The sequence below is a fragment of the Ascidia mentula genome, chromosome 8, assembly GCF_947561715.1.
Source record: "Ascidia mentula chromosome 8, kaAscMent1.1, whole genome shotgun sequence".
Lineage (NCBI taxonomy): Eukaryota > Metazoa > Chordata > Ascidiacea > Phlebobranchia > Ascidiidae > Ascidia > Ascidia mentula.
This window is the reverse complement of record NC_138573.1, coordinates 9,164,054-9,189,656: the sequence shown is the minus strand read 5'-3', so window position 1 is coordinate 9,189,656 and position 25,603 is coordinate 9,164,054. Positions and strand designations below refer to the sequence as shown.

Here is a 25,603-nt window from a genome sequence, read left to right as displayed (position 1 = left end):
TCCTGTGAATTATGTCGGAAACAATTGCCTAACAAGGAAGCGGTATAGGAAGCTTGGTTTTTCTAATTGTATAGACTGCATGATGTGTTTGCTGCAGAACATGTCCAACGGGCAATCTTATAAAATTGTTCACTAAGTTTTGAGAAAACAAGGGGCGTTTTCAATAAGTTAGCTTTCGAGTAACGAAGATTTCGAAAATAGTCAAAATAAATTTGCCACCAATGAGCACTAAACATTTCAAAATCGTTAAGAAGCTCAAAACCCCTTGTGACTAATAATGCAGTGCGTTATCTTTTAACATTCTAATGTTCTTGGAAATTTTGTTCTGGTGAAAGTGGCCCAAATCATGAGTAACGGGATTATTCGCCATGTTGACTGTGCTACTACGTACCGCCACACCCTAAACATCGCTTACCCAAAACACTAACGACGTTACTAAAAAAACGGATATCGTAATGTTTGTTTGAGGTTATGTTTGTGGGTGAGCCTCAAACGACAGACATTTTTTATTCCACATTTGAGCGACAAACATATTTCTCGGATAACTGACTTCGATTTATTGTTATTATTTGAACATATTTACCGATTATTAAACATATTTACCACGTCATATTGTTATATTAACAGTTGTATAGCCGCATGACAGAATTTTAAACTGAACCAAGGTTTTATATGCAACCTATGTGATGAATAAGTAAAGTCATGCCGCATGCCGGAAGAGGTAAAGTGTGTGGATATGTGTGAGTTCGACACAGCGTGTGCAATTTCACACTTCGTTGCAAACAATACACAAAGGCATAGCGCAGGCTAACGTATCTAGCAAGGAAATATTGAAATCGTGGCTTAGTTTCGTTTGCCGTTGTTTCTAAGGATGTTTGCGGTTAATTATTTGAGTATTGTGATTGATGAAATGCAGGCAATCATTCAATTTCTATAGGAAGGAACCTGTTTTGCAGTAAACTATGAACAGCACAGTCGAATGATTGCATATTAAATGTTGGAATATGTGCAGTTTGTGCCCCGTTTTGTGGAATATGTGCAGTTTGTGCCCCGTGGTACCATATCTCCCTGATAAAAGATTACGTGTGGGGTTTCTGTTCTATAGCATATGACGCGTTTTCGATGTGAATACCGAAAACAATAAAAGCACTTTATGAGATAGCGCGGCATGCTGGTAGTCAGCCTTTTTATGATGAAAAAGGATACGCCACTACCGAGCGTGGGTAAGTTAAAATCAGCTGCGTGATCGTGTTGTTAAGTCACTCACCAGCTGAATCATCTGAAGATTTCGAAAGTTAGGCTTGTTAACAAGTCAGTCGACTCAGTGTTCATGTTGAATTAAAAACTGATGCAGCGATTGTAACCAAACTGGTACTAGAATGAATTTATACTTGTTGATGAAGTTTCTTCCAATATCCTTCAGCAAAAGCGTTGTATTGTGCAAGATGTACCTCACTTTTTATTATTCAAGATAGCAAGTGTAGATGTGAATTTGCCCAAGGCTGTGCTAAGTACATCAGCACAGTTCTGTTTACATTTTAGCGGACGTTGTTTGTAGTAAGAATCACATATGCGTCACATGTATTCACAACCTCTTCACTTAAGCGAAGCGTATGTTGAGCGTTTGCACAAAAGGTGCTGTGTTTGTATTCAATTTATTACTTTTCATAGTGTTATTGCAGTGCCAGGTTAGCGAGTTTTTCCTTTTTGGCCTGGGATGAAAAAAGCAGTTGCGAAAAAAAGTGAATGGCGAGGGGTCGCTGATACGCTTTGAACGAAGTAGGTCGCAAAGACAGCACATGTCAGCAATCTATTTAATTTGCTTTATTGAGCATTTGACTGTGAGCTAACACTTCTTTACAGATACTAAAATAAAAGTGGTAATAATAGAAGATACATGCCTACAATGTGGTTGCTGGTGCTGTCAGTTTTTCTTGCTGCCGGTGAGTAACTGAGGTGGAAATCAATTTTTTTTGCATGACTGTAAAGCACGTGTGTTGCAAAACTGGTAAAATGTTTCGGGTCGTTTTTGTCGTTGATAGTTATAATGTCGCTTTAAGCTTGACATTTGATCTTAGGATCTAATGCTGTGTAGACGACGCAAGGCAAATCTTTATATTTAGTATTGTAAGTAAAGCACACAAAGGATTATGATATAATTCTTGCCCGTACAACTGATTTAAAGCAAGGATTCTTGAAGAAATAAAACCAACAAAACTTTCGTTCCGCTTTATTGTGTTCGTGTCTGACAAAATGCGTTTTTTCTTTCATGGGTTGACCTGGTCAGCCTTGCCGGAAAGCTGCGCGGTTGGTTGCATCAGTATGAGCAATTGAATTTCATTAATTATGCGAACAATACTGTCGTGCGCAAATGCATTGTATATGGCATAAAAGTGTGGATTTGTTTAAAAATACCCGAAATCGACCTCTGACTGCCACTTGGACCAGCGGCTCTTTAATCAGTACACAATAATTATTTTCACCGTAAATGAAATGTTAATGTTTGGGCCATCGGCATTGTGTGTGGATCCATTGGGTAAAATGTTTGCCAACGTGTGTTTTTTTGCATGTACAGAGTGTGGATCTTGTCTGACTTACGTCGCAACCATCGACATGGAAGGGGTGATGGGTTACGTGACTTTTGTTCCGGATGGAAACAACACGAACGTATCCGTCTCAATTAACAGCAATACAAACTACAGTTATAAAATAACACAGTTTCCCGCGGTGTTTGGGTAGCTATGCTGTCACTTTTTAAGAAATACATGACATTAAATTAAGTTCTCTGTTTTCAGACAACAAGACGCAGCTCAGCAAGTTTGTTCAAACCTTGGCGCTGTTCTGTTTGCTTTTTCAGGTTGGTTGACTTCGAAAAACAAATACACCTTATAGCGGATGATGTTCCCGCAATAATTGCTTGTGGTATTCACAAAACTATGAATTTTCACAGGTACATCAAATGACGCAACCACTGTTGTTCCTGGTGTGAACGAGAATAGCATTTTTAATCGCGGTTTGTTGCTTACCAATGGAACTCAAGTATTATGCGCCACTGTACTTCCCGTTGGGGAAGAAACACAGACTTGGAGGGCGAAGTTTGTAGGTCCAGTGGTTGGAGACGTGTGGATAAGGTATGTCTTACTAGTACATTTACAAACTTAGTTTTGTGAAGACTTCGACCCGACTTTGGTTAAAACACATATATTGTAACACAGAAAGCGACCAAGCTTATCGGGCTTGTTGGTCTGCACAAATTTGGCATACGCTACGGGGAAGGCGAATCCTACTGAAACAACCTTGGTGAGCTTAATGCAATATTCCACCGGACCAAATCAGCTAGCCACACAAAGTGACTGTTCTGCTCTCAGCGGTACAAGTCCGCTTGTCCAAGCGCTTTCGATTGGCAACTCCGTTTCTGCTTCTGGTAAAAAATACATAAAATATTGTGTTATGTAGTATGAAGATTTTACATGATATCAGTAATTAATTTCAATGATTTTTATCTAGGTAAACGACAATGTGTCTTCGAGTCGAACTTACAAACGGTTCAACCTTACGTGGCGATAGTAGGTTCGAGCACCACGGAAGCGTGTACGAACGTGCAGATGATTGCAAGCAAAACTGTTACTACCAGATTTTCGTGGGATGACGTTGTCGGGTACGTCACCATAACACAAGCGTCACCATTCGACGTGACTACGTCAAGCGTACAGTTGTCTGGTCTCAAGGCCGCGGTAAGTGCTGTGTACCATGTGATTGTGACATGTGATATTAACAAACATACCGCACGTGAAAAATACGGTTTGTTATAATTAACATCCAGCATCGTGTGTTAGCAATGTTGCCAGTCCAGCATTGTACAATATGATTTTTATTTTATAGCACAGAAACTAGTAAATACCTTGATTGTTGTGTTTTTTTTCTAGTTTCTTCCTGCAAGTTATCATATTCACAAGTTTCCTGTGCCACAACGCACAAGTTCAAGTGACGACCGATGCAGTTCGGCAAACGTTGCGGGACACTTTAATCCATATAATGCCGTCACTGGTCTCATCAACCAAACATCAGACTTATATGAAATCGGTAAGGCTGCAAACAAGAATAAACTCATCTCAAAACTTATAAAAATGTTCTCGACGTAGTGGTGCCGATTTTCCCGACACAGCAATATACTATTAAAATATGTTTTCCATTGGTATCATGAAATATCCGACTCTTCATTAGAGTTGTTTCATATGCAGGTGACCTTAGTGGCAAATACGGAACGATTGACACAACAAGTTACAACAAGACTTTTACCGACTGGAACCTGCCTCTGTTTGGACCAAACAGCGTGATAGGAAGGTCCATCGTTATTCACCGTTCTGGCGGAGCAAGGTAGCATATAAAATTGACTAAATTATAGTTCATAACATACTATTAAATCAACCACTGTTTTAGATGGGTATGTGCGAGCATCGGCTACCCGACGGCAACTAGGATAGCGGTTGTCAACTTTAGGGCACCTGCGTATGGAACAATGTATTTCCGCCAGTCAATCAATGACCCGAATGGAGACACCAGCGTCTTCGGCGAACTTGCAAATATCGTAGGTGTTGCAAAATTGACGTAGTGTAGTATCCTTTACAGAGTCTCGTGATTTGCTTGATTCTTTTTCTTCGTGCACCACAACATGTCAAAACAAACTGTGGTTTGCACTGTTTTTTGCCCGTTTTTTCGCAGTTGATATCTGTAAAATCAGCTAATAAGCTTTAAATGTGTTGTGATTACCTAAATTTTGTTGCAGAATGCCGTCATGACCCAAAGCCATAATTACCACGTTCATGTTTACCCAATTGGAACGGATTGTGCAAGTGCCGGACCCCACTACAATCCTACCCAGGTAAACATTTGCAGTTCATTAGCAAACATTTTTGTACACTTTTGCGTTTAGGTCATTAGAATAAAAGCATCAAAAAGCATTTATTGTTATGAAAGTAAACATCATTGTTTATTTCAAATTGGTAAACTTGTTATATGTTGCAGGTTCCAACATCTGGCAATTACAGCGCACTTTGTTCGTCATCCGATCCGTTTCGATGTGAGCTCGGCGACTTATCTGGAAGGCTTGGAACATTGGATATGTCAACAACGCTTCAGGATAATGCTGGAAAGTTTTTTTTTACCGACTCGAACCTTCCTTTGAACGGAGCTTTTTCAGTCATCGGTCGGTAAGTTGCAAAAAAAACTTAAAGGAAATATAATTGCAAGGAACTTGACATTAACCTTGTCATAACTTCGGAGTTTTCTACCAATTCCACTTGACAAGTTAACACAAGAAAAGCATTATTGAATGGTACAAACTGAACCAAAAGTGCTGCGACAACCTGAAATCCAATATCCCAAAATACAAAGACGCACTTGTTGTTTTATGCACTGTACACATCATGTCAGTGTCCATGTTTGCATCAACATTAAGCAAACATTGTTGTTAGTTCATGTTGACCAAACACACGATTCACTGTGTAAAACATGGTATTAGGCTATACCTGTTTACTTCCACAACATGATGCAATACGTAATGCATGGTAAATTTACTTGATCGAAAGACTTACCAATTGGAAGTCAAACGACAAATGACCGGTATGTTAAACAAGGCATAACGATCTTTATTTGTGACAGTTCAATAGTAATTCACGATTCTGCCTCTGCTGCACCACGTTACGCGTGTGGAAATATCACGAATCTGTGGGAACTTGTGGTTCAGAGTGGGGCCACGTGGAATGGAAGTAACCGCGGGTCAGTAACTGGAGCTATAACACTCACTCAAGCCAGTGAATACGACACAACCTCGGTTAGTTTAAAATCTAATCAATTAAGTGTGAAAACTGGTCAAACGTTAACCTGAATGAAATGTTTTTATATTTGTGCTTTAGGTACAAGGTACTGTTAGTGGACTGGCAAATAGCGCACAAACTTATGGCATCTACGAACTTCCCATACAAACCTCTGCTGTTGGCGTGTCTCAATGCCAAACGCTTGGCAACCTGTTCAATCCTTTTGGCGTTTCCATCTCAGGTATATAGTGTACATTTAACACAAACACAGTGTTTGAGCCGTGAGTTCGTGCATAACCTATTAGATAAACTGTTTACGCGTAAATAAATATATAAAACTTTTATGATAACGTCATTTATTTATTTGATTTAGTCACAAATCAAACCTTCGACAAATACGCTGTTGGTGATTTAAGTGGAAAATATTCAACCCTATCAAACCAGCAGAGCATTACTCTGAACAAGCTGGATGATAACCTGCCAACTGGGGTTGCTGTAGGCGTTGCAGGAAGATCGATTATTATTCACAGTTCATCTCAACCGTAAGTCTTTCCGAATCCTCCTTTGTAATTAACAAAGGTTGCGAAAATATTGCCTGCGTCAGAAAAGCTTGTTTCAAACCATTCGACTCATTCAAAGTTTTGGGTGATTTTTTTCTGAAACAATCTAGGTTTAGAGTGACATAGTAGTTTTTCAATAAAAATGAGTTTACACAGCAAATAAGTGTATAAAAAAACGCGGAAACGCCAGTGTACAGTTGTTTCGTAAACAAACATAAATAGTGTTTCTTTACAGGTGGAAATGCTCTTCAATTGACTTAACACCTGGCGACACAACCGGACACGTTATATCTGCTCAAGTCTTGTTTACATCGCTTTTCGTTGGCTATTTGACCATGGTAAACTTTAAACTATAGGTTGCGTTAATATTAAAGTGTTTAGTTTGATCAAAACGTTGGTTATAGAATCTATCGCCTTTTTTTATAGAATCTATCGCCTAATTGTGTCGAAACCATAAGTTTCTCTTTTATTCAACGCAACGGAAAACTTTTATTCAGAGGCAAGTTGTTTATGAGGATGGAAGTGCGTCGCCAACCACCCTAGAAGTGTCACTTATTCCGGTCTCAACAGTAACGGTAAAACCTTTTTAACATGTCATTGGAAAAGGTATTCATCGTTAACATACTTTTTTCAGAGTCCGTATCACAACTGGCATGTCCACATTGATCCAGTGCTTAGTGAGGAAGAATGCTCCATAGCTAAAGGTAAACTATTAGAAATAACTCTTTGTTTTTTTTTATATGTAGTGAACATTTTAGCATCAAATCCTATTTTACATAAAATACACTTTTACCAAAAATTATGTTTGATCCACTTCGCAACAAAAATCTTGTGCACGGCTACAAAAACAGTTGTATTGAATTTTGCATGATAATGCCTCGTGTATTTCAATACATTTTATTAAACTAACAGTGGAAAAATTACAGGACACTACAACCCTTACAATGCAAATGTGAGCGCTTCGTCATACGGACAATGCTTGTCGACAAACCCACTGGCATGCGAAGTTGGTGACTTAAGCAAAAAACATGTGAGATGGAGTTTCAAAAATTTCTTACATAATTTACAAGTCGTTTGAGCCAATGGACAAAAACTTAACCTATGAAACAAACCGGTATGTGGTGCTAACACATTGTAATTTGTTACAGGCCCAATACACGGTACAGGGGTCGTCTGGACGAAGACTTTTTATTGATGCCGATTTGCCTTTGCATACAAGCAAAACCGGTAAGGGATGCTATAATGAATTGTTGGAGTCCAACAATCCTAACTTTTAACAAAATTATGTAGTTCTGGGTCGATCCATCGTCTTTCACGCAAGTAATGGTGGAGCGCCAAGAGTCACCTGCGCCAACATTTTACCAACCACCCAAGTGTACACACTTCAGTTTGAAAGCAATGTACAATATGATTAGTAAGTTGTGTTAGTCCAGGTGCGACAATTAAGTGTAAACTTCTACAGCGTTTAAACCCATTGTAAAATAACTGCTGAAGCGGGTCAGTTAAAATAACTTTTGGAGAGTATTTTTTTAATATTACATAATTATCTTACTTTTCAGTGGTAGTATTTTCTATTTCTTGAATTGTTGACATTTTATTTTGCACCAAGTTTTGATGGTTAATCTCAAACAAAATTCACATACTATCGGTGTCAAATATATATTTCATTTTCCTTTTTGTTAGTTACCGCTTCACAGCTGCAGTTGCTTCAGCCCTTGGGATCAAGCGCATGCGAGTGGTTGTCCTTCATAATGTCGATATTCCTGTGATAATGTCTGGTTGCTCATCTGTCATGGTACATATTGCCGGTAAGAAATATCGTTTATTTTAGTTGTGTTTTCCGGACATTCAATTTTTTCCACTGACAGGTTCAGTGGACATTGGAGCAATTAATGCACTGCTTGATGGAACCGCTTCAGGTCTCAGCCCTTACAAACCAACTGCGAAGTGCGTCAGTAAAACAGGGGCAAACGTTCTTGGAGTCAGTAGTGCACAACATGCAGCAGCGGCACGAATATGTGCCTGGTGGATAATTGTTGGATGTTGTGTGCTTTCCTTCTTCGCAAAGCAATTTTGGGACTGATGCTGGTTATAATATAGATATTACATTCAACCGTCTATAAACATCTCATCTTTAAAAATGTCGCACTGTTAGTTCAGACCCTGCTGAGTTTAGTCTTCAAGAAACGTTTTCGGCGTTTTACTTTGTGTACTACTTGATTGCAACTTTGACATTTGTAGTTAAAATATAAACCTTATAACCTTATTATAGTTTGTTAGGCCGACATAAACATTACCAAAAAGTAGCTCGCCAAAATTTGTTGCCTGGTGTGCATATTAATGAAAAACTAAAATTTCTTGATATAGTTTTATGGCAAAACCGTCATTCACAGAATTTACTTTTTTTTCAATAAATTTGTATAACCGGTAACTATGTATATGTGTATATTAATGTATGCAATGTATTTTTTATTAACTTATGCAACTAGCTTTATTGACTGTGATAAATAAAGTAATGTTTACAACTAAAACATGTCATTGTGATGTTGTCAAATTGCACAGGCATTTTGCGATTTTTTTTCTTTGATTTATGTGGTGACGGTATAGGTTTTATTCGTTTCCGTCGATTAGTTTACTGAATTGCAAATTTATTATCAGAGGTATAATAGTGCTTTTATTGCTGTTTCATTTGCACAAACTTGCATATTCGTCAAAAATCACAAAATACGTTGCAAAACAGCGATTGTTCCACTATATCTGTTTCCACCACGCGCTAGGAACATCTTTCCAAACATTTATTAACCGTCTTACTCTAGAGTTTAGCCCCTTGGTTGTAAAATGCAAATCTACGTTGATTCTTTTTAAGTGGGGGCACTTCCATATGCTTGGAGTAATGGTTATTCCTCTGTAACACAAGCAAGTGGGACTGATTAGTATCTTAAATCGTACAAGCGGTGTTTAAAAAGAAATATTTCAGCTCAAGTACTTGAAAGAAAACCGTAGCTCATTACAAACCTATTTCCGTAAATACTGAGTACCATTAAGCATGGAATATTAAGAACGGATCTGGTCACGTGAAGAATTTTGTTTTGTTCCAAGGAAAGATAAAGAAGGTCCTTCAAGACGAACACCGAATTAGGAATTGAAGTCAGGTTGCAGTTTTTCATGAGAAGAACCTGTGCCAGTCATTTATTATACACGACTTTATTCCTAATACAGAACGGACTTAATCTCAGATACTAAAAGTTGGTATTGACTAAATATAACTTTACCTGCAAAAGTTTCAAAAACGATAAATCTAAAGGTCCTTCAAGTGGGTTATCATCGAGACAAAGCACACGGAGTGATCGCAAACTTTGTACCGAGTCAGGCAGCTTGTTGAGTAAACAACTATAAAAACAAATACATTTTGTTGAAAGTCTGTATATTTAAACTACACCCACAAAAAAAGATAGGCTTCTGTAATTTTGTATAGCACAATGATATGATTTAAATCTCAACTAACGTAATAGATATGTTTGATGCTCACCGGCCAATATTAAGATACTGTAATCGAGCATATCTTTCCAATGCTGCGAAATTTCGTACATTTTGGTTATTGTTTAACTCCAAGGCAAGAAGGGCTCCCGATTCATTTGGTAACCTGGACGTAGTAACACAAATAAGCAAGAAAATAATAATAATTGACATATTTTTCTTCACCTCTGCACGTCGCAATTTTTGAGAATTGCTATGCGCAAATTAGGAATTTGTCCCAAAATTGTGACGTCCTGAAGATTTTCATTGCTGTCTAATCGAATTGCTCGAAAATCCGGCAATCGTAAAATTGCCATTGGAACGTCTTTTATCCGTTTTTTCCTTAAGTCCAAAGTCCTAAAATTTTCGTTCTGTTTATGCACCAAGTGTGTGATTATCAGTAAATTTAAGATGTTGTAAAAGCTCACTTGAACGTGACTTTGATTTCAGGGCCGATAACCCAGGTCCGTTTCGACACAAGCGACTTTATCATTTTCAAAGTAAAATTGTTCGCCTTCTGTTCTTGCGTAAAGTCGCCATATTTTTTTAGATGTTTCCGCTTTGTTGAAAGTCCATGACGGGTGTCCAGTACATATCGTGCAAACATACCTCTGGCATTTTTCACAATCTTCGTCGAAGTCCGCAACAAGTTTGGAGTTGCGTTGACGTTGAAGCCGTGACGAAGTTTTTAATCTGCACGTCATTTATATCTTATGCGCAGTATTATCATTCGATAAATCACGTAAGATATATTTTTAGTTTTGTGGATATGTTTAACACTGGAAAAAGTTAAAAAAAGGGTTTTTAAACTGGACTATTTGTATTTATGTGTAAGATGATAGCTATGATTATATTTGATTTTACATTATGGAGGATTTCCTTTCCGTTCGTATTTACCATTTCTTAAAAGACTAGTATAGGAATATGTCTAAATATTTTGCATCAGAGCAAATTTTAAAAACTCTGTTTAAACTTGGGGAACCTTCCACGCAAAACAAAACTTGCTGGCTTTTCATTTTACGCTGTTACACTAGTTGATGATCTTATCAAAACAGCAACCCAAATAAAAGCAAATTGTAAGATACAAAACAACCTAAATTGATTTTGGTCATATCGTCATACCCCCATTCCGCAGTCACGGACCAGATTCTGGGAACCCTGACCTAGATTAATAATAGTATACTAAATACAGCATAGAAAAAGATGATGCTTCGTTCGTCACAATGCAACACACTGATGAAAAATTACACCTCCCTTTCTAGCACAGTTTATTGCCCTGGGCTTTGTACTTGCAGACAAAAGAAAGTTACAGTTGAAAATTAGTCACACTGTATGACTAATATCGCACACACAATCAGGAAAAGCAAGGGGAAGGATAAAGGTCAGTGGCTGCAAGCACAAGTGTGTGCAGTGTACTATATAGACTATCGTGTATGATATGAAACTTGCTTGAAAAATGACCAAAGAAAATATAAATAGAGATCACTTTCATTTGCCAGTGTTTATGTGACTTTTGGTATTTCACATGCGGAAAAGATCGAATATTTGAAAACACATGATACGATACCTTCTCCTGAAAACGTGAAATACCAATTTTAAATTTATTGTCTTTTTTCCTGGAGTACCTATCAGAATATAACATTAAACAAACTGTAGTTGTAATGCTATAGTTTACAGTGAAAACGGCCTGTCAATTTCTTCAGTTTTACCGGTATTGGTGGAAATATTTTTTTATTGAAACACAGCGTAGCTTATAGTTGTAACAAAAAGCGTAAGGTTACAACCAAATAATCAATATTTTAATGAAAAGAAACCATAATTTTCATGTGTGCTTTTTACACAGTCTAATACAGTGTAAACCATATGACAAACGGCGATGTGTGAACCAGTGTTTACTATACAGGCCTAGTCATATTATTATCATATTCCTGTGAATTATGTCGGAAACAATTGCCTAACAAGGAAGCGGTATAGGAAGCTTGGTTTTTCTAATTGTATAGACTGCATGATGTGTTTGCTGCAGAACATGTCCAACGGGCAATCTTATAAAATTGTTCACTAAGTTTTGAGAAAACAAGTGGCGTTTTCAATAAGTTAGCTTTCGAGTAACGAAGATTTCGAAAATAGTCAAAATAAATTTGCCACCAATGAGCACTAAACATTTCAAAATCGTTAAGAAGCTCAAAACCCCTTGTGACTAATAATGTAGTGATTTATAGTGCGTTATCTTTTAACATTCTAATGTTCTTGGAAATTTTGTTCTGGTGAAAGTGGCCCAAATCATGAGTAACGGGATTATTCGCCATGTTGACTGTGCTACTACGTACCGCCACACCCTAAACATCGCTTACCCAAAACACTAACGACGTTACTAAAAAAACAGATATCGTAATGTTTGTTTGAGGTTATGTTTGTGGGTGAGCCTCAAAGGACAGACATTTTTTATTCCACATTTGAGCGACAAACATATTTCTCGGATAACTGACTTCGATTTATTGTTATTATTTGAACATATTTACCGATTATTAAACATATTTACCACGTCATGTTGTTATATTAACAGTTGTATAGCCGCATGACAGAATTTTAAACTGAACCAAGGTTTTATATGCAACCTATGTGATGAATAAGTAAAGTCATGCCGCATGCCGGAAGAGGTAAAGTGTGTGGATATGTGTGAGTTCGACACAGCGTGTGCAATTTCACACTTCGTTGCAAACAGAACAATACACAAAAGCATAGCGCAGGCTAACGTATCTAGCAAGGAAATATTGAAATCGTGGCTTAGTTTCGTTTGCCGTTGTTTCTAAGGATGTTTGCGGTTATTTATTTGTGTATTGTGATTGATGAAATGCAGGCAATCATTCAATTTCTATAGGAAGGAACCTGTTTTGCAGTAAACTATGAACAGCACAGTCGAATGATTGCATATTAAATGTTGGAATATGTGCAGTTTGTGCCCCGTTTTGTGGAATATGTGCAGTTTGTGCCCCGTGGTACCATATCTCCCTGATAAAAGATTACGTGTGGGGTTTCTGTTCTGTAGCATATGACGCGTTTTCGATGTGAATACCGAAAACAATAAAAGCACTTTATGAAATAGTGCGGCATGCTGGTAGTCAGCCTTTTTATGATGAAAAAGGATACGCCACTACCGAGCGTGGGTAGGTTAAAATCAGCTGCGTGATCGTGTTGTTAAGTCACTCACCAGCTGAATCATCTGAAGATTTCGAAAGTTAGGCTTGTTTACAAGTCAGTCGACTCAGTGTTCATTTTGAATTAAAAACTGATGCAGCGATTGTAACCAAACTGGTACAAGAATGAATTTATACTTGTTGATGAAGTTTCTTCCAATATCCTTCAGCAAAAGCGTTGAATTGTGCAAGATGTACCTCACTTTTTATTATTCAAGATAGCAAGTGTAGATGTGAATTTGCTTTGAACCAAGTAGGTCGCAAAGGCAGCACATGTCAGCAATCTATTTAGTTTGCTTGATTGCGTATTTGACTGTGAGCTAAAGCTTCTTTACAGATACTAAAATAAAAGTGGTAATAATAGAAGATACATATGCCTACAATGTGGTTGCTGGTGCTGTCAGTTTTTCTTGCTGCCGGTGAGTAACTGAGGTGGAAATCAATTTTTTTTGCATGACTGTAAAGCACGTGTGTTGCAAAACTGGTAAAATGTTTCGGGTCGTTTTTGTCGTTGATAGTTATAATGTCGCTTTAAGCTTGACATTTGATCTTAGGATCTAATGTTGTGTAGACGCCGCAAGGCAAATCTTTATATTTAGTATTGTAAGTAAAGCACACAAAGAATTATGATATAATTCTTGCCCGTACAACTGATTTAAAGCAAGGATTCTTGAAGTAAACCAACAAAACTTTCGTTCCGCTTTATCGTGTCTGACAAAATGCGTTTTTTCTTTCTTGGGTCGACCTGGTCAGCCTTGCCGGAAAGCTGCGCGGTTGGTTGCATCAGTATGAGCAATTGAATTTCATTAATTATGCGAACAATACTGTCGTGCGCAAATGCATTGTATATGGCATAAAAGTGTGGATTTGTTTAAAAATACCCGAAATCGACCTCCGACTGCCACGTGGACCAGCGGCTCTTTAATCAGTACACAATAATTATTTTCACCGTAATTGAAATGTTAATGTTTGGGCCATCGGCATTGTGTGTGGATCCATTGGGTAAAATGTTTGCCAACGTGTGTTTTTTTGCATGTACAGAGTGTGGATCTTGTCTGACTTACGTCGCAACCATCGACATGGAAGGGGTGATGGGTTACGTGACTTTTGTTCCGGATGGAAACAACATGAACGTATCCGTCTCAATTAACAGCAATACAAACTACAGTTATAAAATAGCAGAGTTTCCCGCGGTGTTTGGGTAGCTATGCTGTCACTTTTCAAGAAATAAATAACATTAAATTATGTTCTCTGTTTTCAGACAACAAGACGCAGCTCAGCAAGTTTGTTCAAACCTTGGCGCTGTTCTGTTTGCTTTTTCAGGTTGGTTGACTTCGAAAAACAAACACACCTTATAGCGGATATTCACAAAACTATGAACTTTCACAGGTGCATCAAATGGCGCAACCACTGTTGTTCCTGCTGTGAATGAGAATAGCATTTTTAATCGCGGTTTGTTGCTTACCAATGGAACTCAAGTATTATGCGCCACTATACTTCCCGTTGGGGAAGAAACACAGACTTGGAGGGCGAAGTTTGTAGGTCCAGTGGTTGGAGACGTGTGGATAAGGTATGTCTTACTAGTACATTTACAAACTTGGTTTTGAGAAGACTTCGACCCGACTTTGGTTGAAACACTTCTAATGTAACACAGAAAGCGACCAAGCTTATCGGGCTTGTTGGTCTGCACAAATTTGGCATACGCTACGGGGAAGGCGAATCCTACTGAAACAACCTCGGTGAACTTAACGCAATATTCCACCGGACCAAATCAGCTAGCCACACAAAGTGACTGTTCTGCTCTCAGCGGTGCAAGTCAGCTTGTCCAAGCGCTTTCGATTGGCAACTCCGTTTCTGCTTCTGGTAAAAAAAATACATGAAATATTGTGTTATATAGTATAAAGGGTTTGCATGATATCAGTATTTAATTTGAATGATTTTTATCTAGGTAAACGACAATGTGTCTTCGCGTCGAACTAACAAACGGTTCAACCTTACGTGGCGATAGTTTCGAGCACCACGGAAGCGTGTACGAACGTGCAGATGATTGCAAGCAAAACTGTTACTACCAGATTTTCGTGGGATGACGTTGTCGGGTACGTCACCATAACACAAGTGTCACCATTCGACGTGACGACGTCAAGCGTACAGTTTTCTGGTCTCAACGCCGCGGTAAGTGCTGTGTACCATGTGATTGTGACATGTGATATTAACAAACATACCGCACGTGAAAAATACGGTTTGTTATAAAGAAAGAAAATTTTCTGCAAAGAAAATTACAGAGAGTGTAATGTTGCCAGTCCAGCATTGTACAATATAGTTTTTATTTTATAGCACAGAAACTAGTCAATACCTTGATTGTTGTGTTTTGTTTCTAGTATCTTCCTGCAAGTTATCATATTCACAAGTTTCCTGTGCCACAACGCACAAGTTCAAGTGACGACCGATGCAGTTCGGCAAACGTTGCGGGACACTTTAATCCATATAATGCCGTCACTGGTCTCATCAACCAAACATCAGACTTATATGAAATCGGTAAGGCTGCAAACAAGAATAGTCTCATCTCAAAACTTATAAAAATGTTCTCGACGTAGTGGTGCCGATTTTCCCGACACAGCAATATACTATTAAAATGTGTTTTCCATTGGTATCATGAAATATCCGACTCTTCATTAGAGTTGTTTCATATGCAGGTGACCTTAGTGGCAAATACGGAACGGTTAACACAACAAGTTACAACAAGACTTTTACCGACTGGAACCTGCCTCTGTTTGGACCAAACAGCGTGATAGGAAGGTCCATCGTTATTCACCGTTCTGGAGGAGCAAGGTAGCATATAAAATTGACTAAATTATAGTTCATAACATACTATTAAATCAACCACTGTTTTAGATGGGTATGTGCGAGCATCGGCTACCCGACGGCAACTAGGATAGCGGTTGTCAACTTTAGGGCACCTGCGTATGGAACAATGTATTTCCGCCAGTCAATCAATGACCCGAATGGAGACACCAGCGTCTTCGGCGAACTTGCAAATATCGTAGGTGTTGCAAAAATTGACGTAGTGCAGTATTCTTTACAGAGTCTTGTGATTTGCTTGATTCTTTTTCTTCGTGCACCACAACATGCCAATACAAACTGTGGTTTGCACTGTTTTGGCCCGTTTTTTCGCAGTTGATATCTGTAAAATCAGCTAATAAGCTTTAAATGTGTTGTGATTACCTAAATTTTGTTGCAGAATGCCGTCATGACCCAAAGCCATAATTACCACGTTCATGTTTACCCAATTGGAACGGATTGTGCAAGTGCCGGTCCCCACTACAATCCTACCCAGGTAAACATTTGCAGTTCATTAGCAAACACTTTTGCATTCTTTGGCGTTTAGGTCATTAGAATAAAAAGCATCGAAAAGCATTTATTGTTTTGAAAGTAAACATCATTGTTTATTTCAAATTGGTAAACTTGTCATATGTTTCAGGTTCCAACATCTGGCAATTACAGCGCACTTTGTTCGTCATCCGATCCGTTTCGATGTGAGCTCGGCGACTTATCTGGAAGGCTTGGAACATTGGATATGTCAACAACGCTTCAGGATAATGCTGGAAAGTTTTTTTTTACCGACTCGAACCTTCCTTTGAACGGAATTTTTTCAGTCATCGGTCGGTAAGTTGCAAAAAAAACTTAAAGGAAATATAATTGCAAGGAACTTGACATTAACCTTGCCATAACTTCGTAGTTTTCTACCAATTCCACTTGACAAGTTAACACAAGAAAAGCATTATTGAATGGTACAAACTGAACCAAAAAGTGCTGCGACAACCTGAAATCCAATATCCCGAAATACAAAGATGCACTTTTTGTTTTATGCACTGTACACATTATGTCAGTGTCCAGCATGTTTGCATCAACATTAAGCAAACATTGTTGTTAGTTCATGTTGACCAAACACACGATTCACTGTGTAAAACATGGTATTAGGCTATACCTGTTTACTTCCACAACATGATGCAATACGTAATGCATGGTAAATTTACTTGATCGAAAGACTTACCAATTGGAAGTCAAACGACAAATGACCGGTATGTTAAACAAGGCATAACGATCTTTATTTGTGACAGTTCAATAGTAATTCACTATTCTGACTCTGCTGCACCACGTTACGCGTGTGGAAATATCACGAATCTGTGGAAACTTGTGGTTCAGAGTGGGGCCACGTGGAATGGAAGTAACAGCGGGTCAGTAACTGGAGCTATAACACTCACTCAAGCCAGTGAATACGACACAACCTCGGTTAGTTTAAAATCTAATCAATTAAGTGTGAAAACTGGTCAAACGTTAACCTGAATGAAATGTTTTAATATTTGTGCTTTAGGTACAAGGTACTGTTAGTGGACTGGCAAATAGCGCACAAACTTATGGCATCTACGAACTTCCCATACAAACCTCTGCTGTTGGTGTGTCTCAATGCCAAACGCTTGGCAACCTGTTCAATCCTTTTGGCGTTTCCATCTCAGGTATATAGTGTACATTTAACACAAACACAGTGTTTAAGCCGTGAGTTCGTGCATAACCTATTAGATAAACTGTTTACGCGTAAATAAATATATAAAACTTTTATGATAACGTCATTTATTTATTTGATTTAGTCACAAATCAAACCTTCGACAAATACGCTGTTGGTGATTTAAGTGGAAAATATTCAACCCTATCAAACCAGCAGAGCATTACTCTGAACAAGCTGGATGATAACCTGCCAACTGGGGTTGCTGTAGGCGTTGCAGGAAGATCGATTATTATTCACAGTTCATCTCAACCGTAAGTCTTTCCGAATCCACCTTTGTAATTAACAAAGGTTGCGAAAATATTGCCTGCGTCAGAAAAGCTTGTTTCAAACCATTCGACTCATTCAAAGTTTTGGGTGATTTTTTTCTGAAACAATCTAGGTTTAGAGCGACATAGTAGTTTTTCAATAAAAATGAGTTTACACAGCAAATAAGTGTATAAAAAAACGCGGAAACGCCGGTGTACAGTTGTTTCGTAAACAAACATAAATAGTGTTTCTTTACAGGTGGAAATGCTCTTCGATTGACTTAACACCTGGCGACACAACCGGACACGTTATATCTGCTCAAGTCTTGTTTACATCGCTTTTCGTTGGCTATTTGACTATGGTAAACTTTAAACTATAGGTTGCGTTAATATTAAAGTGTTTAGTTTGATCAAAACGTTGGTTATAGAATCTATCGCCTTTTTTAATTGTGTCGAAACTAACTTCTCTTTTATTCAACGCAACGGAAAACTTTTATTCAGAGGCAAGTTGTTTATGAGGATGGAAGTGCGTCGCCAACCACCCTAGAAGTGTCACTTATTCCTGTCTCAACAGTAACGGTAAAACCTTTTTAGCATGTCATTGGAAAAGGTATTCATCGTTAACATACTTTTTTCAGAGTCCGAATCACAACTGGCATGTCCACATTGATCCAGTGCTTAGTGAGGAAGAATGCTCCATAGCTAAAGGTAAACTATTAGAAATAACTCTTTTTTTTTTTTTGATATTTAGTGAACATTTCAGCATCAAATCCTATTTTACATAAAATACACTTTTACCAAAAATTATGTTTGATCCACTTCGCAACAAAAATCTTGTGCACGGCTACAAAAACAGTTGTATTGAATTTTGCATGATAATGCCTCGTGTATTTCAATACATTTTATTAAACTAACAGTGGAAAAATTACAGGACACTACAACCCTTACAATGCAAATGTGAGCGCTTCGTCATACGGACAATGCTTGTCGACAAACCCACTGGCATGCGAAGTTGGTGACTTAAGCAAAAAACATGTGAGATGGAGTTTCAAAAATTTCTTACATAATTTACAAGTCGTTTGAGCCAATGGACAAAAACTTAACCTATGAAACAAACCGGTGTGTGGTGCTAACACATTGTAATTTGTTACAGGCCCAATACACGGTACAGGGGTCGTCTGGACGAAGACTTTTTATTGATGCCGATTTGCCTTTGCATACAAGCAAAACCGGTAAGGGATGCTATAATGAATTGTTGGAGTCCAACAATCCTAACTTTTAACAAAATTATGTAGTTCTGGGTCGATCCATCGTCTTTCACGCAAGTAATGGTGGAGCGCCAAGAGTCACCTGCGCCAACATTTTACCAACCACCCAAGTGTACACACTTCAGTTTGAAAGCAATGTACAATATGATTAGTAAGTTGTGTTAGTCCAGGTGCGACAATTAAGTGTAAACTTCTACAGCGTTTAAACCCATTGTAAAATAACTGCTGAAGCGGGTCAGTTAAAATAACTTTTGGAGAGTATTTTTTTAATATTACATAATTATCTTACTTTTCAGTGGTAGTATTTTCTATTTCTTGAATTGTTGACTTTTTATTTTGCACCAAGTTTTGATGGTTAATCTCAAACAAAATTCACATACTATCGGTGTCAAATATATATTTCATTTTCCTTTTTGTTAGTTACCGCTTCACAGCTGCAGTTGCTTCAGCCCTTGGGATCAAGCGCATGCGAGTGGTTGTCCTTCATAATGTCGATATTCCTGTGATAATGTCTGGTTGCTCATCTGTCATGGTACATATTGCCGGTAAGAAATATCGTTTATTTTAGTTGTGTTTTCCGGACATTCAATTTTTTCCACTGACAGGTTCAGTGGACATTGGAGCAATTAATGCACTGCTTGATGGAACCGCTTCAGGTCTCAGCCCTTACAAACCAACTGCGAAGTGCGTCAGTAAAACAGGGGCAAACGTTCTTGGAGTCAGTAGTGCACAACATGCAGCAGCGGCACGAATATGTGCCTGGTGGATAATTGTTGGATGTTGTGTGCTTTCCTTCTTCGCAAAGCAATTTTAGGACTGATGCTGGTTATAATATAGATATTACATTCAACCGTCTATAAACATCTCATCTTTAAAAATGTCGCACTGTTAGTTCAGACCCTGCTGAGTTTAGTCTTCAAGAAACGTTTTCGGCGTTTTACTTTGTGTACTACTTGATTGCAACTTTGACATTTGTAGTTAAAATATAAACCTTATAACCTTATTATAGTTTGTTAGGCCGACATAAACATTACCAAAAAGTAGCTCGCCAAAATTTGTTGCCTGGTGTGCATATTAATGAAAAACTAAAATTTCTTGATATAGTTTTATGGCAAAACCGTCATTCACAGAATTTACTTTTTTTTCAATAAATTTGTATAACCGGTAACTATGTATATGTGTATATTAATGTATGCAATGTATTTTTTATTAACTTATGCAACTAGCTTTATTGACTGTGATAAATAAAGTAATGTTTACAACTAAAACATGTCATTGTGATGTTGTCAAATTGCACAGGCATTTTGCGATTTTTTTTCTTTGATTTATGTGGTGACGGTATAGGTTTTATTCGTTTCCGTCGATTAGTTTACTGAATTGCAAATTTATTATCAGAGGTATAATAGTGCTTTTATTGCTGTTTCATTTGCACAAACTTGCATATTCGTCAAAAATCACAAAATACGTTGCAAAACAGCGATTGTTCCACTATATCTGTTTCCACCACGCGCTAGGAACATCTTTCCAAACATTTATTAACCGTCTTACTCTAGAGTTTAGCCCCTTGGTTGTAAAATGCAAATCTACGTTGATTCTTTTTAAGTGGGGGCACTTCCATATGCTTGGAGTAATGGTTATTCCTCTGTAACACAAGCAAGTGGGACTGATTAGTATCTTAAATCGTACAAGCGGTGTTTAAAAAGAAATATTTCAGCTCAAGTACTTGAAAGAAAACCGTAGCTCATTACAAACCTATTTCCGTAAATACTGAGTACCATTAAGCATGGAATATTAAGAACGGATCTGGTCACGTGAAGAATTTTGTTTTGTTCCAAGGAAAGATAAAGAAGGTCCTTCAAGACGAACACCGAATTAGGAATTGAAGTCAGGTTGCAGTTTTTCATGAGAAGAACCTGTGCCAGTCATTTATTATACACGACTTTATTCCTAATACAGAACGGACTTAATCTCAGATACTAAAAGTTGGTATTGACTAAATATAACTTTACCTGCAAAAGTTTCAAAAACGATAAATCTAAAGGTCCTTCAAGTGGGTTATCATCGAGACAAAGCACACGGAGTGATCGCAAACTTTGTACCGAGTCAGGCAGCTTGTTGAGTAAACAACTATAAAAACAAATACATTTTGTTGAAAGTCTGTATATTTAAACTACACCCACAAAAAAAGATAGGCTTCTGTAATTTTGTATAGCACAATGATATGATTTAAATCTCAACTAACGTAATAGATATGTTTGATGCTCACCGGCCAATATTAAGATACTGTAATCGAGCATATCTTTCCAATGCTGCGAAATTTCGTACATTTTGGTTATTGTTTAACTCCAAGGCAAGAAGGGCTCCCGATTCATTCGGTAACCTGGACGTAGTAACACAAATAAGCAAGAAAATAATAATAATTGATATATTTTTCTTCACCTCTGCACGTCGCAATTTTTGAGAATTGCTATGCGCAAATTAGGAATTTGTCCCAAAATTGTGACGTCCTGAAGATTTTCATTGCTGTCTAATCGAATTGCTCGAAAATCCGGCAATCGTAAAATTGCCATTGGAACGTCTTTTATCCGTTTTTTCCTTAAGTCCAAAGTCCTAAAATTTTCGTTCTGTTTATGCACCAAGTGTGTGATTATCAGCAAATTTAAAATGTTGAAAAAGCTCACTTGAACGTGACTTTGATTTCAGGGCCGATAACCCAGGTCCGTTTCGACACAAGCGACTTTATCATTTTCAAAGTAAAATTGTTCGCCTTCTGTTCTTGCGTAAAGTCGCCATATTTTTTAGATGTTTCCGCTTTGTTGAAAGTCCATGACGGGTGTCCAGTACATATCGTGCAAACATACCTCTGGCATTTTTCACAATCTTCGTCGAAGTCCGCAACAAGTTTGGAGTCGCGTTGACGTTGAAGCCGTGACGAAGTTTTCAATCTGCACGTCATTTATATCTTATGCGCAGTATTATCATTCGATAAATCACGTAAGATATATTTTTAGTTTTGTGGATATGTTTAACACTGGAAAAAGTAAAAAAAGGGGGTTTTAAACTGGACTATTTGTATTTAGGTGTAAGATGATAGCTATTATTATATTCGATTTTACATTATGGAGGATTTCCTTTCCGTTCGTATTCACCATTTCTTAAAAGACTAGTATAGGAATATGTCTAAATATTTTGCATCAGAGCAAATTTTAAAAACTCTATTTAAACTTTTATGGACCACTTGCAATCCAACAAGTATATACATGTACAAACGAACATAAATCTCAATAGCTAGATATTGCACAATCTGAGAATTTTACCAACTTTATAGCAAGGAACAACTCACTACTACCACTTTTTGAATGAAATTATTTAAGTACCTTAAACAAATTTGGCTTAAAACCTCATCTCTATGCAAGTCGTAAAATAAAAATCAACACCAACGTTGATCATTTTCTATTGAGGTTAGTTTGTTGTTTGTCTATACTAAAAACTGCAAGTCGTTGTAAGAACATTCCCTTACAAGTGTATGACGAGCTTATTTGACGGCGCTGATGCATATTTTATGAAGGAGCAATTTGTGTTTCATAACGGCCACCTGTCCTTGATCAAAGGTCTGATTAAAATGTTCACAGCTGCACGCTTGTTCAAATTCTACTTAGCCAACATTGGATGTTCAAATATATGAATAAAATCCTAATCGTCAACAATTTTGCAAACAGGTATACCATCAAGCAAGTCACAAAAACTCTTATGCGTCGGTGGTCGGCTGGTGAGGTAAAATACTATTTTGTTTTTCCCAAGAGGCTCGTTTGCCGTAAAACCGATATCTTTGCACTAGAGAGCGTCACTTTCGATCACTTGCACCGTCTGCTTTTTAATGAAGGGTTTGCGATAACGCAATCCCGGCGTTAATTGAAAGTTTAATCAATTTTTGTCATGGGACCTGACCTGCAATCTTCCTAAAACTACATTGCAAGTAGTCGTTGAATGCTTTAACCAATTTAAATAAGATTCATCGTCATGCGATGAATTTTAGGTCTTTTGTTACAATTAACAAGAGCTCTGAAACATATTTATATGTGCTTTTTAACGGAACACAATTTTCTGAAATGTTTCCATACTTTAAAAAGTGCGTGCCGGGTGTTTAACAACTTCATATCTTTTTTAGGCGTCAGTGACGTATAACTTGAATGGTTCTGATTAACTAAATGCAAGAAACGTGAATGTAGGGATTGGATAAATACAGGCCCTAATGGTATGATAAGAGACACTATAACCATCCATTCACATGCTGTTAACAATACTTAGTATTTTATCGATATAGTTTGATTTAACCTCTAGGATTGACGCCAAATAATTTTGCAAACCAATTTCTTTGCCGCGCCTAAAGTTGTAATCGTACATTCATAATCCTCTCAAACAATTTTTTGTTTTGTTTTCAATTAATCTTTTGCAGCGGCCTTCTACTTTCTGCATTATATCATCCACATTTTTTGTATGTTTCATTTAGCTGTACTTAAACAAAGGGAGCTGATTTGCTTATCACCTGAAGCATGTAATAGGATTTTTATTGACTTTATTTCTTAAATGCAGATAAAACAAAACCTGTCAAGGTAGCAACAATCTATCAGCAAGGACACAGTACGAATAGGGCAAAAGATTTTTTGCTGCTCCTTTTTGCTTTGTTTTTCTTATCCTTTTTTTAAGAGTGGTAATTATACTAAATGAGTGGTCATTTTTTTTACAAACCAATGTAAAAACAGCTGGCATTCTTTTTTTGTCAACAGTTTAAATGTGTGTGTGTGAAACAGTTTAATATGACGGTATGTGTTTACAGCGGCGAAAATTTATCGATTTTCAAATACAAACACACTAAGCTTTTATTTAAGTACATGTCTTGGGGAACCTTCCACGCAAAACAAAACTTGCTGGCTTTTCATTTTACGCTGTTACACTAGTTGATGATCTTATCAAAACAGCAACCCAAATAAAAGCAAATTGTAAGATACAAAACAACCTAAATTGATTATTGTCATATCGTCATAACCCCATTCCGCAGTCACGGACCAGATTCTGGGAACCCTGACCTAGATTAATAATAGTATACTAAACAGTATAGAAAAAGATGATGCTTCGTTCGTCACAATGCAACACACTGATAAATAAAAATAATAAATAAAAAAGGAGAGCCACACAAATTTTTTTTAAAGAGCTTCGGTTTATCTACCGTTGATATGTACGAACACGTTTGCAACACAATGCAAATTATTGGGCTGGGTTAATTACCCCCACAACATTTTTGTATTCATGACAAACGGTTGAGTTTTAGTTTAGTATATCATTGGATATTGGCTTGTTGCCACTTTAGGTTCAACAGTTGGTGCTTTGAGAGCAGACAAAAGGTACACGGGATCATTGAAAAAGTGCAGTCTGTAAGTGAAGGGCTTGAGAAATTTTACAACACGTAACTGACGTTAAAAAAGGGAAGCCTTTTCTGCATAATCCTAATAGTCATTGTAGATAGCTTACAACAATGGCTTCTTACACAATGGAAATGTATGTTTTCTAATGGCAATTTAGCACAATCAATAATTAAAATGAGTGTAACCATGGTACGTATAACCACTGCAGTATCAAAACACGGCCCAAAAATGATTAATATAAAAACGCACGTTAAAATTTAAAGATATACGCGAATCAGCAACCACAATTCCATATTTCCTGAAATTTCGCAGTTGCTTCGAATACAAGTGCCCACAAAACGCTCTATTTGCTGATCATGCAGCTGCTTTATAACAGACCTGTAAACTTTGAGCTGAGAGCCAAATCCGGCCCGTTTATTCTTTTCATATGGCTTGCCTGATACTTGTGTAGTTTAATATCGCTTTAGAACTTTCTTCGTACCGCAGTTAAATATTCTATTGGTGCAAACTTTGTCTCCTCGGTTACAGCTACTGGACAATAATTGTACATAAATCAGGTTACGAATTTTTAGTGGAAACACTTCAGTTTATAAACACACTTCAGTTTATAATCATATGGCCTGACTGTAGAATTTATAATCACTTCTGCGGTCACTGAGTCAACAACAATATTCCCACCATGCTGCAAAATATATCATGTAGACTAGCTTATTATTGTATCCCAAACAAACACAGTTTCCGGAACATTTCAAATTAAAATCAAATATTTCAGGAAAAACTACTAAGCACATGAACAATAAACAATATCCGCACATTTCTTAGTATCACATCAACAATAAACAAGAAAACTGACATACGACACATTTCTCAGTATCAATAAAGACCTAACCATTAATTTGCGTATCCCCTGCTTTTTATTAACCACACAACTTAAAAGATCTTTTTAAATTGTAGTCAAAACTTGCAAGCCTTTTTCTTTTGTAAATATTTTAGCCCTGACAGTTACCATAACAGGGA

The 25,603-nt window shown here is 37.4% G+C and overlaps 2 protein-coding genes and 2 pseudogenes across 3 annotated transcripts; 2 read left to right on the top strand and 2 right to left on the bottom strand.

The window, feature by feature from the left end:
• Positions 1-1,861: 1,861 nt before the first annotated feature.
• On the top strand, positions 1,862-8,931 carry LOC145911241 (uncharacterized). Its single transcript, XM_082998518.1, has 22 exons — positions 1,862-1,943; positions 2,576-2,735; positions 2,796-2,857; positions 2,951-3,131; positions 3,216-3,424; positions 3,508-3,734; positions 3,927-4,083; positions 4,242-4,377; positions 4,441-4,588; positions 4,787-4,882; positions 5,026-5,210; positions 5,662-5,833; positions 5,916-6,057; positions 6,190-6,358; positions 6,612-6,714; positions 6,874-6,951; positions 7,011-7,080; positions 7,303-7,406; positions 7,525-7,603; positions 7,667-7,790; positions 8,060-8,184; positions 8,245-8,931. Exons 1-22 carry the CDS (start codon positions 1,898-1,900, stop codon positions 8,457-8,459), a joined length of 2,988 nt encoding a protein of 995 aa, XP_082854644.1. The 5' UTR covers positions 1,862-1,897; the 3' UTR covers positions 8,460-8,931.
• A 196-nt stretch (positions 8,932-9,127) lies between these two features.
• LOC145911877 (uncharacterized) lies at positions 9,128-10,596 on the bottom strand (annotated as a pseudogene).
• A 2,803-nt stretch (positions 10,597-13,399) lies between these two features.
• Positions 13,400-20,456, top strand: LOC145911601 (uncharacterized; annotated as a pseudogene). The gene is made up of 22 exons (XR_014403251.1): positions 13,400-13,505; positions 14,128-14,287; positions 14,348-14,409; positions 14,476-14,656; positions 14,741-14,949; positions 15,035-15,258; positions 15,465-15,621; positions 15,780-15,915; positions 15,979-16,126; positions 16,325-16,420; positions 16,565-16,749; positions 17,205-17,376; positions 17,459-17,609; positions 17,733-17,901; positions 18,155-18,257; positions 18,397-18,468; positions 18,534-18,603; positions 18,827-18,930; positions 19,049-19,127; positions 19,191-19,314; positions 19,584-19,708; positions 19,769-20,456. The product of XR_014403251.1 is annotated as an uncharacterized LOC145911601 (transcript).
• A 195-nt stretch (positions 20,457-20,651) lies between these two features.
• LOC145911876 (uncharacterized) lies at positions 20,652-22,119 on the bottom strand. Its single transcript, XM_082999318.1, has 6 exons — positions 21,845-22,119; positions 21,603-21,773; positions 21,430-21,543; positions 21,173-21,290; positions 20,916-21,076; positions 20,652-20,805 (listed from the first exon to the last, which is right to left on the bottom strand). The coding sequence occupies exons 1-6, from the start codon at positions 22,117-22,119 to the stop codon at positions 20,652-20,654; spliced, it is 993 nt and encodes a 330-aa protein (XP_082855444.1).
• Between the last annotated feature and the right edge of the window lie 3,484 nt (positions 22,120-25,603).

Coding starts and splice junctions, on each gene's coding strand:
- LOC145911876 (XM_082999318.1), bottom strand. CDS start 22,119: ATGACGTGCAGATTGAAAACTTCGTCACGGCTTCAACGTCAACGCGAC. Junction 21,544..21,602: donor AAAAATTGCGACGTGCAGAG/GTGAAGAAAAAT, acceptor TACTACGTCCAG/GTTACCGAATGAATCGGGAG. Junction 21,077..21,172: donor CGTTTTTGAAACTTTTGCAG/GTAAAGTTATAT, acceptor TGACTGGCACAG/GTTCTTCTCATGAAAAACTG.
- LOC145911241 (XM_082998518.1), top strand. CDS start 1,898: ATGCCTACAATGTGGTTGCTGGTGCTGTCAGTTTTTCTTGCTGCCG. Junction 5,834..5,915: donor GTGAATACGACACAACCTCG/GTTAGTTTAAAA, acceptor TTTGTGCTTTAG/GTACAAGGTACTGTTAGTGG. Junction 6,359..6,611: donor ATTCACAGTTCATCTCAACC/GTAAGTCTTTCC, acceptor GTTTCTTTACAG/GTGGAAATGCTCTTCAATTG.